At 34.1% G+C, this 16,636-nt stretch overlaps 1 protein-coding gene and 1 pseudogene across 1 annotated transcript; both read right to left on the bottom strand.

The window, feature by feature from the left end:
- Window positions 1–941: 941 nt before the first annotated feature.
- LOC111311402 (S-type anion channel SLAH4 pseudogene) lies at window positions 942–2,611 on the bottom strand (annotated as a pseudogene).
- A 9,110-nt stretch (window positions 2,612–11,721) lies between these two features.
- LOC111312772 (S-type anion channel SLAH4-like) lies at window positions 11,722–13,658 on the bottom strand. The gene is made up of 2 exons (XM_022913362.2): window positions 12,355–13,658; window positions 11,722–12,187 (listed from the first exon to the last, which is right to left on the bottom strand). The coding sequence occupies exons 1-2, from the start codon at window positions 13,249–13,251 to the stop codon at window positions 11,876–11,878; spliced, it is 1,209 nt and encodes a 402-aa protein (XP_022769097.2). The 5' UTR covers window positions 13,252–13,658; the 3' UTR covers window positions 11,722–11,875.
- Between the last annotated feature and the right edge of the window lie 2,978 nt (window positions 13,659–16,636).

Genomic DNA, 16,636 nt, shown 5'->3' with positions numbered 1-16,636 from the left:
TAGAATAATGTTATATTATAAGGTGATAATGGTGTTACATTTCTAGAGTGCAACTTGGAAGAGAAACCCCTCCCATGAAAATGCATTTTATCCATGCAAATTGTTGCTGTTGTTGGAAGATGGTAAAGGGGTTACTTTCTTTGTATGTAATCTAAGGTACAATGAGGTCTTTTCATATATATAAAAATAAAATAAACACAAGTCTTAATTAAATTGATTGACATAATAATTTTTAAAAAATAATATTCAGTACATTATTAATAATCTCTTTCTTTAGCTTTAAATTACAGTTATTTTTATATAAAATAACAAAATTTGTCCTGAAAATATTTACTATAATCATCTTTGTATATGTTTTTTTTTCTTTTCTTGACTTCAACCAGGGCTTATCATTTTTTTCCTTACATTTTATTAATCTTAACTGCCCATATCTAAGCTGGTTTTCAACATAAACCTATCAGATTTGAGCAAATTTCAATAGCTAACACGCATTTCAGTTATCCAAATTCTTAATCTAATAGTCATGCATATCTAATTTCAATGGCAATATTTTCTAATTACGAAAAGATAATGACAAGATCGTACTTCTCTGTTCGTATATATGATATCATTGATTAAGTGAAATCTTGTTTCTGTATGTACATATCAGAAGCATCCAAATAGGAATGAGATCGACCCAATTTTTTTCTCCATTTTTCAATGTTAGATGTCTTATTTTATAATCTTCCTAATCGAACAAGAAAACAAAGAAATGAGCCTTCATTATTCAATAGATCACTTCTGATCTTGTTTACAGATGTGCATGCTTATCCTATAGCTACAATCTCACTGCAAAATTTTATAGCATAAACAACTAGGTGACAAGAGTATCTAATATTACAGAAATCAACATTGGAATTGCTGGTGAATTTTGTTGCCCCTAGGATCTGGCGGTTTTGATATTATGCAGAAACTGTTGGTAAATGGTGGAGACCTGAAATTGGATCGTTGTCGGGTGATAGCATTTTTGTGTTTAGCAGAGTGAATATTGTCAGACCAAGTGAGACCACAACGGAGAGGGCTAATAGAAGAAGCATTAGGAGGTGAGCAATAATGCCTTTCACTTCTTCTGCATATTCCGTTGAAGCTAGAGCCAGTATTGTCAAGGGAAATGAGTAAACCCACCAGGCAACATTGAACCTCCTCATCGATCTCCTGAAAAGAGCCGGCCTGCAAACCTGTCTCAATATATACCACAAATATGTATGCAAAAAATCAGTATATATATGGAAGTTATTGCATGCATCACTTGTAAATAATATTGATTGACTATACCATTCCGTGTCTGAGTTATGAAATGGTATAAAAAATGGCCAAGTCCATGGAAGGACCACGAGTGACGCAAGGATCAAGATTAAACAATTTGCAGTTTTGTTTGCATGGCAAAACAAATCCATCTAGTCCTAATTGGGGACCAAATATATTTTAGCATTTAAATTTCCATTTTCATTCTATTGGTCCATCTAAGTCTACAATAATACTTTTGGTACATGTCAGTATCTTGATAGTGTTTTTGAATGATACGTGACCAGAGAGGTGAAGAGGAAAAGGGAGAGAAAGAAAAGCATCTTGGATGCAGTATCAAAAGCACCAGATATGGATTCCCAAGCCAAGCTTGCCACGCTTGGTGCAGCAAAGAACAAGAAGAAAACCGGTCTAAGCATCGCTGGAAGCCTATCACGGCCTGAAAACCGCTGGTACAGAGTCACTAATAGCACTAAATAATGCACCATCCCTAGTGAAAACAAGCAAACGGCTCTCTCTTTCAATCCCATAGTCGCTGCAGCTTGTGCTCCAACCAGATTCCCAATAACTGATATCTGACTCGTTGGATTTGCAACCGTTGACAAAAATTTCTTCCCTTTCGTAAACCATTGGCCATAAATTTTCACATCAAGTGCAACAATAGGAACCGCAAAAAACCACCAGAGTGCAAGGTAGTAGGTTGTCTTTGGTGTGACAAATGGAGCTCATCGAAGCAAAAGAAGCCATGAAATCCATGGAGCGAATAGATAGTTAACCCCTACATGGTGCAAGAACTCTTGTTTCACCATTAAAGTAAAACATGCATCTCAAGATGTAAAGAAGAGAAAGCAAAACAAGAGTAAAGAGAGCGAAAGACCACAATGCAAGAAAAGCCGCGGGATGGAACATGTGGAGTATATGCCTTAGAGTGCTTCTGTCATCGGTTAGTCCAATCAGGGTCTTCCACAATAAAGCCTGGCCACCTAGAGATAGGCTTATCCTAAAATAACCGGCATGAAATCTGGTTAATATGGAGCTTAATGATTGCTTAACTCGCCTGGCAGAGATGGTTGAGAGACTGCTTTGATTTAGGGTGGTAAAGCTACTGGTCTGAGGTGTGTCGACAACAAGCCCGATCTCAGGTTGAGATCTTACGCTCGCCATTGATCTGATGGTCAAAGTCATGATGATAAACTCGATGAATTTGAGCTGATTTCCTTTCAGGGTATAGTTGCGTTTTATGGAGCTACGTAGACAAAAGGAATTAAAGACAAATTGACACATTAAAAAATATAGGGAAATTGCACTGGGAGTAGACATTGCCTGCGAAATCTAGGTATTTTCTTTATAATTTAATAACTGGAGTAGTAATATAGCTGGTGAAGGCAATTTCCGTCAGCAACTGAGCACGCAACGCTGCATTGCGTGCAAATGGGTGCATCCCGCTGATCTATCACTGAGAAAATACGCAAACAAATTGAAGAGAAAGGTATTTTCATTAGCTGTCATGACCCATGACGATAAGAGTAAAAAAGGATGAGGTAGGAAGGAAAGTAACAAAGAGAAGATGTGTGTTACTTTTATGGTGCCTCGACCTTCATTTTTATAGATAAGTGATAGGGGCCTATTAGGGGATAATAAGGACATTGTCAAGCTGATGTGGTATTGAAAATATCAGATTGACCTAATATGTCAGGTCGACACAAATGTCAAAACTACTTCTAATTGTCTATTGAAAGCTTTTAACATGGAAAAAAACTACTATACTTTTTTTACCACTAAATGTTTTCAACATTCTGTCCCTCTATCAAATAGTCTAAGTAACAGACTACTCAATGTATGATTAGTACCCTCCACGTAGATCAGGTAGGTAAAGAAAGATGACATGAAACATAGTTCTTCAGAGCTGACGTCATAGGGGAGATCGGTATCGAGAGATAAATGGCTTGGAGTCATGGTCTGATCTAGTGAAGGTCTGATCTTGCACATATGTCATGAGTTAGTGCATGGTTAGCTTAAAGGTCACCGAGGTGTTAATTGTTCGGAATGATTTGAGGTTAGTAATGGAGTTCATCCAATCGACATGCGACTTGTGTTTTATTCCAGGAGTTTGAATTAGGGTTTTTACTTTGAACTTTGGCAACGAATTGAGTATATGATCCGTTCCGAATAGTTGTTTGATCTAGTCGATTTAAGTTAGGGTTCATCTGGTCTAATAAGTTTGTCGGCATTAAATGAAGATAAAAGTATTTTGAGTAAAAAATTTTGGATAAGGAAAATGAAAAGACGTCTATTCATTTTCACTTGACACGTGGCATGATCTACGTCATTCTTTTGATCTACCACACGGCTATATAAAGGGCTATTGGGTTTCAGTTTTTCACCTTTCTGCTTTTTTTGCCCTCAATCCGATCTAAACTTTTTGACTTTAATAGCTTTTCGACCTTAAAGTTTTTTCATACTTTTTTTTATACATATTCTTAACTGTCTTTTAGCATAAGTTCTGGGGAGGCTAGAAGTTACATAATAGAACTTAGGGAGTGTCAGCTTGGGTAAGACGATGACGATTTAATTTCACCATTCATCGGGAATCGTAATTGTGAAAAAATGGCCTTTTAGTTCAACTCGATGTTCGAGGAAGGGCAATGGTGAAACAAAGAAAATGCTCAAGCAAAAAGAGAATGAATCTTGAGCACATAGGAGCAATATGCTCAGATAGACCTCAACCTACCAAATCTATCATATTTTTTTATCTTTCAGGTCAATCCATCTTCTATGACTGACCTTCTTTCATCTTTGATTTTTTTTTTTGGTTCGGTCACATCAATTTTTTTTTATTTCTACTCGTTTTCTTATCAATGCTACCGTTGTTACTTTCATTTCACCCCAATCAATTCTTGTCGAGATCTCTTCTTCTCTTGAGGGATCTTCACTTTGTCCCTCTTTTTTCAAAGTTGAGTTGCACTCAACCACATTTCACACTAGAATTTTAGTCCTTTTTACGAGTTAAAGTCTTTTGACAGTAAAGATTCTGATGAGGAATGTTTCGATGAAAAATAAAAAAAAGAATACCTCGATTGGGAAAGGTGACGATGATGAAGGCAATTCTACGGGATAAAAAAAACCGGTTGAGGTCCCTATATATATACTCCATATGATCTTAACGTGATCTCTAAAGACATAATAAATAAACTAAAAGGCCTGACAAATTTTGAAGACTATTCTAATATGTGTTTAGCTCATCATGTCCATGCTCTGACGATAACTTTTTTTTTTCCCAAATAAGGGTATAATATAACAATGTCAAACTCCTCAGATCAAATCACTGATAAACTAGAACCACATCAGCTTTATGTTTATTAAGATTTTTTTATGGTCGGTTTGAGATTTTCACTTCATTCTTTATTTGTTTTAATTTTTAATTCTTATAATTTAACTATCACCCAGTTCATCCACAACTTTATATAGTACATAGTTATTTTTATCATCTTTTGTCAACATTTACACATCTTTTTTTCTCTTCCTTTATTCAGGGATTTTTTTCTATTAAAATATACCACAGTGATAGGAGGTGGTATTATGTAATAACTCTGCCCAATAACAAGTTATTCACTGATTGTCTGAGCTCAATAAAAAATTGAAAGTTGTTCTTCCTCTGTATTCAAAAAATAATAATAATAATAAAGATGGCTAACCTGAGGTCGAGGTCACTGTTGAGGTTGGGGCCTGTAAAATAAGAAATGTGTCTGACATTTTTATGGACTCACTAGTGGATTTCTCCATCCTAAATCTATCAGATCAGGATAAAATAATGAAGTACCTCCATAGAGGGAAGCTCATCATTAATGTTCACAGGTTGACCTCTCTTGAAATAATAAATAAGATAAAATACTAAGATAGGTTTAAGGTAACTTCATAGAATTTTATTCTAACTTGATTTTATTTAATCGTTAGCTCAATTTTATAAAAATGGCTAACAACAACAACTTTGACTGTAACCTATATTAGTACATCTCGAGGCTCAAGAAGGGCTAAAAGAAAATTCAACTCAGAGTCCCATCTCGCAGGAGGGACAAAGTCGTCAACCTCTCGCTGGACCAATCTTTCATAGCCCAGAAGATAAAGGCTAAGGCTGATCAAGATCTTTGCTTAACATCAGTACCAATATTAGTACCTTTTTTAGCTAAAAAACTAAAGGTGAAAGTCTCTTTTTCTATTCTGAAAAATCTTGAGACTAACGTGTTAAGCCCAGCTTAAAAAAATTTTGTACAAGCTTAGAGTACACTCATGCCCATAACCTTATCACCAGCCTAACCATGGTAATGAGGTTTTGCAAAGTCAAAGTTCCTTATTTTGGTAACCATTAACTGATTTCAGCTCAATTTTCTTACTGTTTTTCATTTCACTAAGTCTAAACTCATTTTACGTAGTCTAATAAAAATTTTTCCTTTAGCCCTTAGAAAACACTAGCCAAGCCCTTCACCATGCCTATATAGCTATGTGCTACCTACTAATGTTAGAGACATTTAGCGGTCAAAAGAATATAGTAATCTTTTTTCATGTTAGAAGTTTCAACAAACAACTAAAGGTAGTTTCGATATTTGCATTGCTCTAATATATCAGGTCGGTCTAATATTTTTAATGCTATATCAGCTTGACAATATCTTTTTTTCCTCTAATAATCTTCTATCACTTATTTATAAATATAAAAGTTTAGGCACCATGAAGGTAACACACACCACTCTATCTTCTCTCTATTACTCTTCTTTTGATCTTATCTTTTCTTACTTGCGTGTCAGAATGTAAATGTATGAAATATTTTCTTTCTTTGTCTCTTACCATTTTTCTCTTCTGTCTTTTCAAGAATACCTTAAGATCGAAACTCAACAAAAATATTTTAACGCATCATTTATTTATGCTAAGTTCATATTAGGAGAAAGAGTTCAGATAAAAGAATGTGAGAGTTGGAGAGCAAAGCTTAAAAAAAAGTATGAGAGAATTGAAAGAAGAATCAATCCCCCCTTTACTTAAAAGAAGTGAGGGTATTTATATGAGTTAGCTTAAATTAAATAATCAAAATACTCATGATCCAATTATGAGCTACTCTCTTAGGTAAAAGATAATTATAACCTTATGATACAAAAATATCCTTAACATTATGTCCCCCAAAAAACAATCTGAAGATTCAAACGAAGATTGAGCCGAGATGTCAAACCTACTTTGGGTTTAGTCAATTTGATAAAATTTAAGGATACATTCAGGTTTAGACTTTGAATGTTGGTTTTGCAATCCAATTTTTTAGTGACACGAGTGATTTAAGGTACCGATATGATAAGATGTTATTTTATGATTCATCTAAGGTGGATATCTATTGAGATTTTAATAGTTATTTGACTTTATTTACTAACTATTTAACTTTGGTCAGGGTTAATAGACAACTGATCTGAAGGTCTTTAAGTCATCTTAGTTATTTAATATCAATGTGACACTTGATAGATTTTATAATGATATTCTAAATTTATTTTTATTGAAAAATTTTATATCAAGGTGAATTTATCCCAAGGTGAATATGTGTCGAGGTGATTTTTTTGAAGTGAATTTGTATCAAGATAATTTTCACCGAGATGAATTTAATGAATCTGAACTCTTACAAAGATAATTTTGTTAAGTGAAGCTTTATTGAAAGAAAATTTATTAAAGTGAACTCTTTTGAAAGTAACTTTTGTTATAATGAACTCTTTTAACGAACTAACTAATTAGGTTAAGCTAAAATTCTTTATTCGATTTGAGCTCTTTGGCCAAGCTAATCTTTTACTAAGAAAATATAGTAAAACTGCTACTTTATCAATGCAATTTGGTTGGATTAAGCTCTTTTGGTCGAGCTTATTTCTTTTAACTGAGCTAATCTCTTTTGGTCAAGTTGGTAAAGTTAAGCCTTTATAAAGATAATTTACTAATATAAGCTCTTTGATCGATGTGATTGAACTAAGCCTTTGTGAGGATAATTTACTAAGATTAGCTCTTTAACTGAGATGTGCTCTTTTGGTTAAGGTGACCCAGCTAAGCCATTATGAAAATATTTTATCAAGATAAGCTCTTTAGCTTAAGCGATCGAGCTAAGCCTCTATGAAGGTAATTTATCGAGATGAGCCTTTTAACCAAGGTGACTAAGATGAGCTCTTTGATCGAGGTGATCAAGCTAAGCCTTTGTAAAGGTAATTTACTAACATGAGCTCTTTGGTCAAAGGAATCAAGCTAAGCCTTTATGAAGGTAATTTACTGATATAAGCACTTTCATTGAAATAGTCGAGCTGAGCTTTTTTTATCAATGTTTGCTCTTTTGATCGAGGTGAACTTTTTTGGTCGAGATGAGCTTTTTTGGCCAAGCTTATCACTTTGATTGAGGTGACCCAGCTAAGTCTTTATAAAGGTAATTTACTGAGATAAGCTATTTGACTGAAGTGATCGAGCTAAACCTTTGTAAAGGCAATTTACTAAAATGAGCTTTTTGGTCGAAGTAGTTGAATTAAGTCTTTGTGAAGGTAATTTACTGAGATGAGTTCTTTCATCGAGGTGGTCGAGATGAGCTCTTTTAATCAAAGTTAGCTTTTTTGGTCGAAGTAAGCTCTTTTAGTTAAGGTAAGCGTTTTTAGTCAAGCTGATCACTTTGGTTAATGTGGTCCAACTAAGTATTTATGAAGATAATTTATCGAGATGAGCTCTTTTATCATTATGATCGAGCTAAGCTTTTGTAAAGCAATTTATCAAGATGATTTTTTTTTACCGAGGTGACTGAGCTAAGCCTTTGTAAAGGTAGTTTACTAAGATGAGCTTTTTTACAAAGATGGTTGAGATAAGCTCTTTTGATCGAGGTTAGCTCTTTCAACCAAATTGAGCTCTTTCAACCAAATTGAGCTCTTTTGGTTGAACTGAGCTTTTTTAGACAAGTTGATCATTTTGGCCAAAGTGACTCAGTTAAACCTTTATGAAGATAATTTACTGAGATGAGCTATTTGACTGAGATAGTCGAGCTAAGCCTTTATAAAGGTATTTTATAGATTTGAACTCTTTTGATCAAACTGAGTTTGAGCTCTTTAGTCAAGTTATTTTATCAAATTAGGCCTTTATAAAAACATTTTGTAGATTCGAGCTCTTTTGATCGAGCTGAGTTCGAGCTCTTAGGCTGAGCTGCTTTGTCGAATTAAACCTTTGTGAAGGTATTTTGTAGATCCAAGCTTTTTTGGTCAAGCTGAGTCTGAGCTATTTGGTAGAGTTGTTTTGTCGAGTTTAGCATTTATGAAGGTATTTTGTAGATCCGAACTTTTTTAATCAAGCTGAGTTCTAGCTCTTTGGCTAAACTATTTTATTGAATTAGACTTTATAAAGGCATTTTATAGATTATAGCCCTTTTGACTGAGCTAAGTCTGAGCCTTTGGTCGAGCTATTTTGTCAAGTTTGGCCTTTATAAATGCATTTTATAGATCTGAGCTCTTTTGATCGAATTGAGTTTGAGTTTTTTGGCCGAGCTATTTTGTTGGATTGGACCTTTATAAAGGCATTTTGTATATTCAAACTTTTTTTTGTCGAGCTGAGTCTGAACTCTTTGGCCAAACTGTTTTGTCAAACTGGGCCTTTATAAAAGTATTTTGTAAATCCAAGCTCTTTTGGCCAAGCTGTGTCTGAGTTCTTTAGCCAAGCTATTTTGTTGAATTAAGTCTTTATGAAAGTATTTGATAGATCTAAACTCTTTTGGCTAAGTTGGGTCCAAGCTCTTTAACCAAGTTATATTTGAGCTTTTTGATCGAGCTGGGTTTAAGCTCTTTGGCTGAGCTAAGTTTGAGCTTACCTTTTGTAGTGCCATTTTGAACTTAGTTGAGAAAAACCCCTACTTGGCACACCATTTGTTTGTGCTAAGTTCAGGCTAAGAGGAAAAGCTCAAAGATAAGCTCAAAGACAAAAATAAAAGAGTTAAAGGGAAGAGCTCAAAGGAAAGTATGAGAAAGTTAGAATAAGAATTAGCTCCACTTTACTTAAAGAGAGTTGGGATATTTATACAAGTTAGCTCAGACTAAATGATCGAAATACCTTTAGTTCAATTGTGAATAATTCTCTTGAGGTAAAAGATAATTATATTCTTATGACTCAAAAATACCTTTAACAGTTTGTTTTGCTACGAACAACAGACTCGTGTAGTTGCGAATTCACACAGGTCTATCGACTGTCAGGCCAAACAATTTCAGGCCATTAACCTAATAGCTTTATAAATTGATAGTACTTCGGTTGAGGATACAAATATGGCCCCAAATGCTATTTGATGCCTCAAATATTGATGAAAAATCACAGCTCTAAGCATTCCTACCCACCTTTTAGTTTGTTTTGATTTGAAATATCCTTTATATGTATATTTTTTAATGTGAACTTGATCATCTTTTACATAAACATCCCATTATTATTAAAATGAAATTTAAGTTTCAATTAATTGGCAATTGTTAAGTCAAACCCTCTATTTTCTATCCATATATTTTTCACATGAAAACTTCAATCCAAACGCATGGAATATTGGAATTTCAATCAATCTAAGGTTTATTAATGGGCCTTGGGGTGAGTTTTTAATGGGTGGGCTCCTGAATAAATTGTAGCTGTTGGAAACCCAAAACCCTGATGGGGTTTAAATTTTCTATTAATCTTTGGGCCTAAACCTACTTTGCCAGGAACATGCTTCCGTTCTTTTTTTTCTTTTTCCCTTCTGAAGCTCTATTTCTGTCTATTTTTTATAGTTCATGAGTATTAAATGGAAAAATGAATGGGATAAATGTATAAAAATTGCAACTTGTAAGGATAAATGGATAGGATGATTTATTGTTATTACGAGTAGATAATGAAATCTCACATAGATTGCAACTTGGAGGTGAAAACTGAAAACTAAGCCATGGAAAAGTTGCTAAGCTATCAAAAGAAATGTGTTTATGGTGTTGTTTGTGACGAGCTCTGGCCTGGAAATCTTTTTGAAAAAACAAGAAAAGAAAAAAGCGATTAGATACAAAGGTAAATAGTGTTTTTTACGTTTATATTTTAATGGATAACTTAGAGTTAAGATAAGGGAAGTCAAAATAGAGAAAAGTAAGAAATTAGTATAAGATGAAACTTAAAGATGATAGTATTTAGATATTTATATTTATATTTTGAGGGATAATAATAACGTGATTGAATTGATGTAATATTAAATATATCAGATTGATTTGATATATTAAATTAATTTAAATTTTTAAAATAATTTTAATTATTTATTGATAATCTTTTATAAGAAAAAAAAAATCACAATGCCCTTTTAATCATTAAATATTTCAAAATATCTTCGACAGCTCATTTCTTTGCCCAAGTAAGGGAAATTTCCTCAAACCCAAACCTATTGTACTTTGTCGAAATTGCCAGGTTGAATCTTGGTAAGCCTAACATTTTTGAATGTTAACCATCAACATCAATTTCACTTCAGCAAATCTTGCCAAATTTTTTAAAATTTCATTTTCCTTGCAAAAGCCAAAATTTTGATTTTGACATATCTCGTCCAATATGACTTTAGGACAAAGTTAGAATTTATTATACACTCATTTTCTTTAGTACCTAATCTTAATGATAACGACAATCTTAATTGGATTAAAATTTTCTTGCTACAAAGTTCAATGATGATCCATGCTTTGTCTGTCATCTCTATGAATTTAATGATACTTAAGCTAGCTGTTTTCTTCATCATATATCAGAATTTAGCTGTTTTCTAGAGGTATAAACTTTTTTTCAATGTTCATGTTTATAATCTAATGACAAATATAAATTTCAATGGCTATTTCCCTATATTAAAAGATTAGAGAAAGATCACTTTGAAGACATGCATGCAGGAAAAAGAAAGATTATCCCAATCGCATTTTCCTTTGTCATATCAGCTTACCAATCTTTTTTTATGTATTTAATTACAAACAAAATCACCTTCCTTTTTTTTAAGACATGTTAGGCTAGATATTATTAAATGATTTGGTGTCTTATTCGTTTATCGGAAAATCACTTTCATTTTTTTGTTGTGGCCTGAACAATATATTTGGTCACATCAATTCTTCAATGAAAATATTGAAAAAGTTGCTATTGTTGCAGTCAGTCAACATTCCAAGGATATTGTGGCAACATCAAAGCACAAGTTGCTGCTAAAGCAGCCAAATTGTACAAAATAAGTAGAAAATTTGGATTGTTACTCTCACAAATTGTCAGCAAACACGACAAACACATTAATTTATCCGAAAATCCCATAAATGGTTAGGAATTCCAGATTTCAAGTCTCGACTAAATATAAATTTCAGTTTCATCCCTTTTTCTCCATGATTTCCATGTCCAGTTTGCACACTTATTATCCAATTCTTTTAACTCAATTTCTAAGCATGATTTCCATGGTTTGAAGTTTGAACTTGTAAAACATGATTTTAATAAATATGCATTCATATTTGCAAAAATGAAATCATATTTGTTTACAGTCTTGTGGATTTACCCCAAAATCCTATGAGTACTCATCACTATGATCTGTACACTTGTTTTATCATTTATCTAATCAAACACATGTGGTAGTTGTTTTTTTGCTCAGCGGTGACACTCTTGGCAGAGAAAGGAAACTTCCAATGTGATCAAAATGGTTAGGTAAGAGCAAAATTTTGGTGTTGAGCAGAGTGAAAATGATCAAAGTAATGGAGACCAAGACAGAAAATGTTAAAAGAAGAAGCATTAACAGATGTGCAATGTCGCCTTTAACTTCTTCTGCGTATTCCATTGAAGCCAGAGCGAGAACAGACAAGGGAAACGAGTAAGCCCACCACGCCACATTGAACCTTCTCATAGATCTCTTAAACAGAGTCGGCCTGCAAACCTGTTTCAACAGTACCAACATATTAATTGCAAACATAGTTTTAAACTTGGCCTAGCAAAAAATAAACCATGTTTTTATCTGAATATAAATTATAATGAAAAAGAAATTACTTTCAAGCTATGTCATTGTCTTAGTTGACAGTAAATTTTGGGGTTTAAATGAATTACTAGTGACATGAAGAGGAAGAGCGAGAGAAAGAAAAGCATTTTTGATGTAGTATCGAAAGAACCAGCAATCGATTGCCAAGCCAAGCTAGCCATGCTCGGAGCTGCGAAGAACAAAAAGAAAGCCGGCCTTAACATCGTCGGAAGCCTATCGGTGCCTGATAAACGTTGGTAAAGCGTCACGAAGAGCACCAAATAATGCACCATCCCTAGTGAAAAAAACCCAATAGCACTCTCTTTCCACCCCATATTTGCTGCCGCTTGTGCACTGACCAGGTTCCCTATAACTGATAACTGGCTTGTTGGATTTGCTACTGCTGATAAAAACTTCTTTCCTTTGGTAAACCATTGACCATAGATTTTCACATCAAGAACTACAACAGGAACCGCAAAAACCCACCAGAGAACAACGTATGAGTAGTGGTAGTTTGGAGTAAAGAAGGGCCCTGATTGAAGCAAAAGAAGCCAAGAAATCGATGGAGCGAATAGGTAGTTGACTCCTACACGGTGCAAGAACTCTTCTTTCACCATCTTAAAGTAAAATAAACATCTCAAAAGGTAAAGAATTGAAAGCAAAACAAGGGTAAAGAATGAGAAAGACCAGAGAAGAGTAAAAGCTGTGGGATGAAACATATGGAGGGTAAGTCTTAAAGTGCTTGTATCATCGGTTGGGCCTATCAGTGTCTTCCATAATAAAGCTTGGCCACCCAAAGATAGGCTTACCCTAAAATAACCAGCATGAAATTTGGTTAGGATGGAAGTTAATGATTCCTTAATACGCCTAGCAATAATGGTTGAGAGGCAGCTGCTATTTTGAATATGATCAATAGCAACGCTGCTGCTGGTGTGGGGTGTGCCTACCACGGGCTGAAGCTCAGGTTGAGATGTTATGACGGCCATTGGTAGGACTAGGATATGTCAACTTGATCATAAATGTAGGTAATCAGCTCTGTTTTCTGATGTACCATCAGTTTCTGCAGATTTTTCTTGCTAGCAATGGCGCGGATTTATAGAACTCCAGAAAAGACGCGATGGACAGTGATCAATTAAAAAAAACTGATACAACTTGTACGGAGTAATGGGTGAGGTAATAATATAGTGGGATTTTTGTAACTTGATAATGATATCTCATACATATAGTGGGAAAGGCTGCCATCCAATTGGAAAAATGTCACACTTTCTGAAGTTTGAACATCTCCAGTTGACAGTCCACCCAGACAGCTCATTTCTTTTCAAGAGTTCGAAGATTTTCAGCAAATGTAAACCTTTTGTATTTGACAGAATTGCCATGTTGAATTTTGGATAAGCCTAACACTTTTGAATGGATTAACCATCAACAGATCAACTTGACTTTCTTGACATGATTCTTGCCGATTTTCTTTGGTAATTTTGTACTAATTACAAAAGAAACTAATTTGATTTTGACATAACTCGTAACATGACTTGGAAATTGTTATAAACAAAATATAATCTTTTAGCTTTAGCACCACATCTCATTATGACAAAAGCTTAACTTGATTAATATTTTCTTGCCACAAAGTTTCATCCGATCGATTTGATTTATTTGCTGATTATATCAATGCCTTGCTTGTCATCTTCTTCATGAGTTTATGACATTATTTGTTCATTGTTGATGCAACAGTACTTCGTTCTTTTCTTGAGTTCTGTAGCTAGGATTATCAGTCTTTTCATTCGCTCATACCACTAACCCTTTTTCTTTTCTTATGGAGCAACCAATTAATTTCGGAAAAAAGATGCAAAAAAGTGTTGCAGTCAGTCAAACACCGCTGCTGAACATCATAGTGAAAATTGCTAATTAAAGTAGCCGAATTCTTCTATTGTAATCAGTGGAAAATATGAATTGTTATTCTTACGCATTTCCAGAAAATGACAAGGAGATTGTATATACATTTATCCAAAAATGTTATCTTACCTTGAGTAACATAAATATAGGGTGTTTTACTCTTTGATTGAGCATTATAGAATTAAAATATATAAACATAGAATTTATATTTGATGCATATATAAATTTTATACATTATTAATATATTATAAGATGTTACCTCATTAATTAATAAATTTAAAAGTTAAGAGTTTGTGAAAATAAATATTCATAAATTTTATAAATATTAATTAGAGGAAATTAATTACTAAGGTTTTTTTTTTTTTTTCAACTTTCTCTTCAACAACTACTTCTTTCTTGCAGTTTTGTCGCGTACTATGCAACCAAGCTAGTGATGGCAACGGGTCGGGTCGGGGTGGGTTTTTACTTACCCCGAATCCGACCCGATTTTAAATATACAATACTCGAACTCGTACCCGATCCGATAATTTTTTCATTTTTAATACACGTACCCGACCCCCGACCTGATAGTGTATAAAATTAAATCCGATCCGATCCGAAATAAATAAAATATTATTTTAAATATAAATATAAAATTAAATATATATAATTAAATATAAAATTAAAAAAATAAATTTTTTTTATATATATCGGGTCGGGTAAGGTCGGATTTGCTTAAAACCCGAACCCGAATTTTTTTTTTTACTATACCCGACCTGATACCCGATTTTTTTTTTTAAAAAAAAAAAAATCGACCCTAAAAGGTCGGGTCGGGTCTAAACCCGACGGATTCGGGTGATTTTGCCCTCCCTAAACCAAGCCCCTTTGTTCTGATTTCATCCATCTATATCCCTTTCTAATCTTTAGGAGAAAGAGAGGGTTTTTCTAACTAGCGTCTTTAAGTCACTTTTCAAAATTAATTAAAATATTAAATTACTATTTATAAAAGTTTCCATCAAAATGATTAAAATTTAAAATATTTTAAATTTTAAAATATTTAGTTTGATGCTATGACAAAAAAAAAAAAAACCACATATCTCTCCTCAATTTATTAAATTTCAATATCTAATTAATATCCTTAAAGAGTACTCTCAAGCACTCATTAGCAAAACCAAAATCGTTCTAATAATAACTCCATTCATATTGTAAAAAACCATTTTGTTCACAAAATCATATGCTTTTAGCCCACTCATCATTACTTAAATTTCTTTTTCAAAGAGTGGCCAATTTTTTTCTTCTTTAAAGAATGAGACTTGGAATCGTATCATTGTCAACTAAGAGAATTGCAATAAGATCAAACTAAAGGCCACCAAAACTCAAAAGTTGCAGAAGAAGCATTGTATGACCAAGCTTGAGCCCACCAGGCAACATCGTACCTCTCATTACAGGCCCAATTTCTTGAATGTAAACCATCCGGAACCAGATGAAAATGTTCCTATTACTATAGGTCCATTTGTGAACCGGAAAGCCCAAAACCATAACAAAAAGTGATGAACAAGTACTGCAAAGGAAAAATCTTCCATTGCCCTACAATTTATTTGAGAATGTCAGCTGAAAAACTGTAATGCTGCTTGAAAGGGATCATGGTGACAAATTAACAAGTAGTGGTATCGGCTTTTCAAAAAAGAAAAGACCTTTAGGAGAGAAGAGAAAACAGATGTTTCTTTCCTGAGGCATCCTTGTTGAGAGTGAAGAGGGCATAGGTTTATTTCAAAAGTTGAGTAGTAGGCACGTGATAAGGAGTTTGTGTAACCTTTTCTTGAGACAATTATGTCATGCAACGCCCAATTACAACAAATAATATGCTTAAAGTGTAAAAACCTAGTACCCTATACATTTCAGCCTAGAAATCATCTCAATCATGTCCATCACATGCAAAAGCCCAGTGGGTCCACTCTAACCCCATCCCATTTTTGGTCCCACTCTAAACATCTATCTCTCTCTCTCTCTCTCTCCACCAAATGGCCGAAGGGGGACCATCTTCTCTAGTTTACCAAATCTCCCCTACATCCCAAAACAGTAGAATTGTACGTATGTTGTGACATATTAAAGTACGTTTCAAGTTTCAACCCAAGATTTTGCTTAAAAGGGTTCTCAAAAATACGGATTTTTGTATGAACTGAAACTACCAAGGGATGGCAAGAAATAAGGGTGTCGGTAAAGGCTATGAGTCTATGTAGAACCCCCCCCCCCCCCCCCACCAATTGCACTTTAAAAATCTTCACCTAATTGGACGCAGTGTCTCCTCTCTGGGCCTCCTTTTTGGTTGAGCTGGGGCTGGGCGACTTTGGTTAAGCTATTAGGGTAGGGCTCAGCTGTGTGTTTGATTTATTCTAATTGAGGCAGAGAGAGAGAGACTTCTCAAAATTAGAGAGGGACCCTACATGTATTTTGAATAGGATAGTTTATTAGCCAGCCTAGGGTTTACTCTTTTACTGGTAG

Source organism: Durio zibethinus, chromosome 1, assembly GCF_047325235.1.
Source record: "Durio zibethinus cultivar Kanyao isolate XHJ-2024 chromosome 1, ASM4732523v1, whole genome shotgun sequence".
In the NCBI taxonomy this organism is placed as follows: Eukaryota; Viridiplantae; Streptophyta; class Magnoliopsida; order Malvales; family Malvaceae; genus Durio; species Durio zibethinus.
This window is presented reverse-complemented; position numbering and strand designations above follow the sequence as displayed.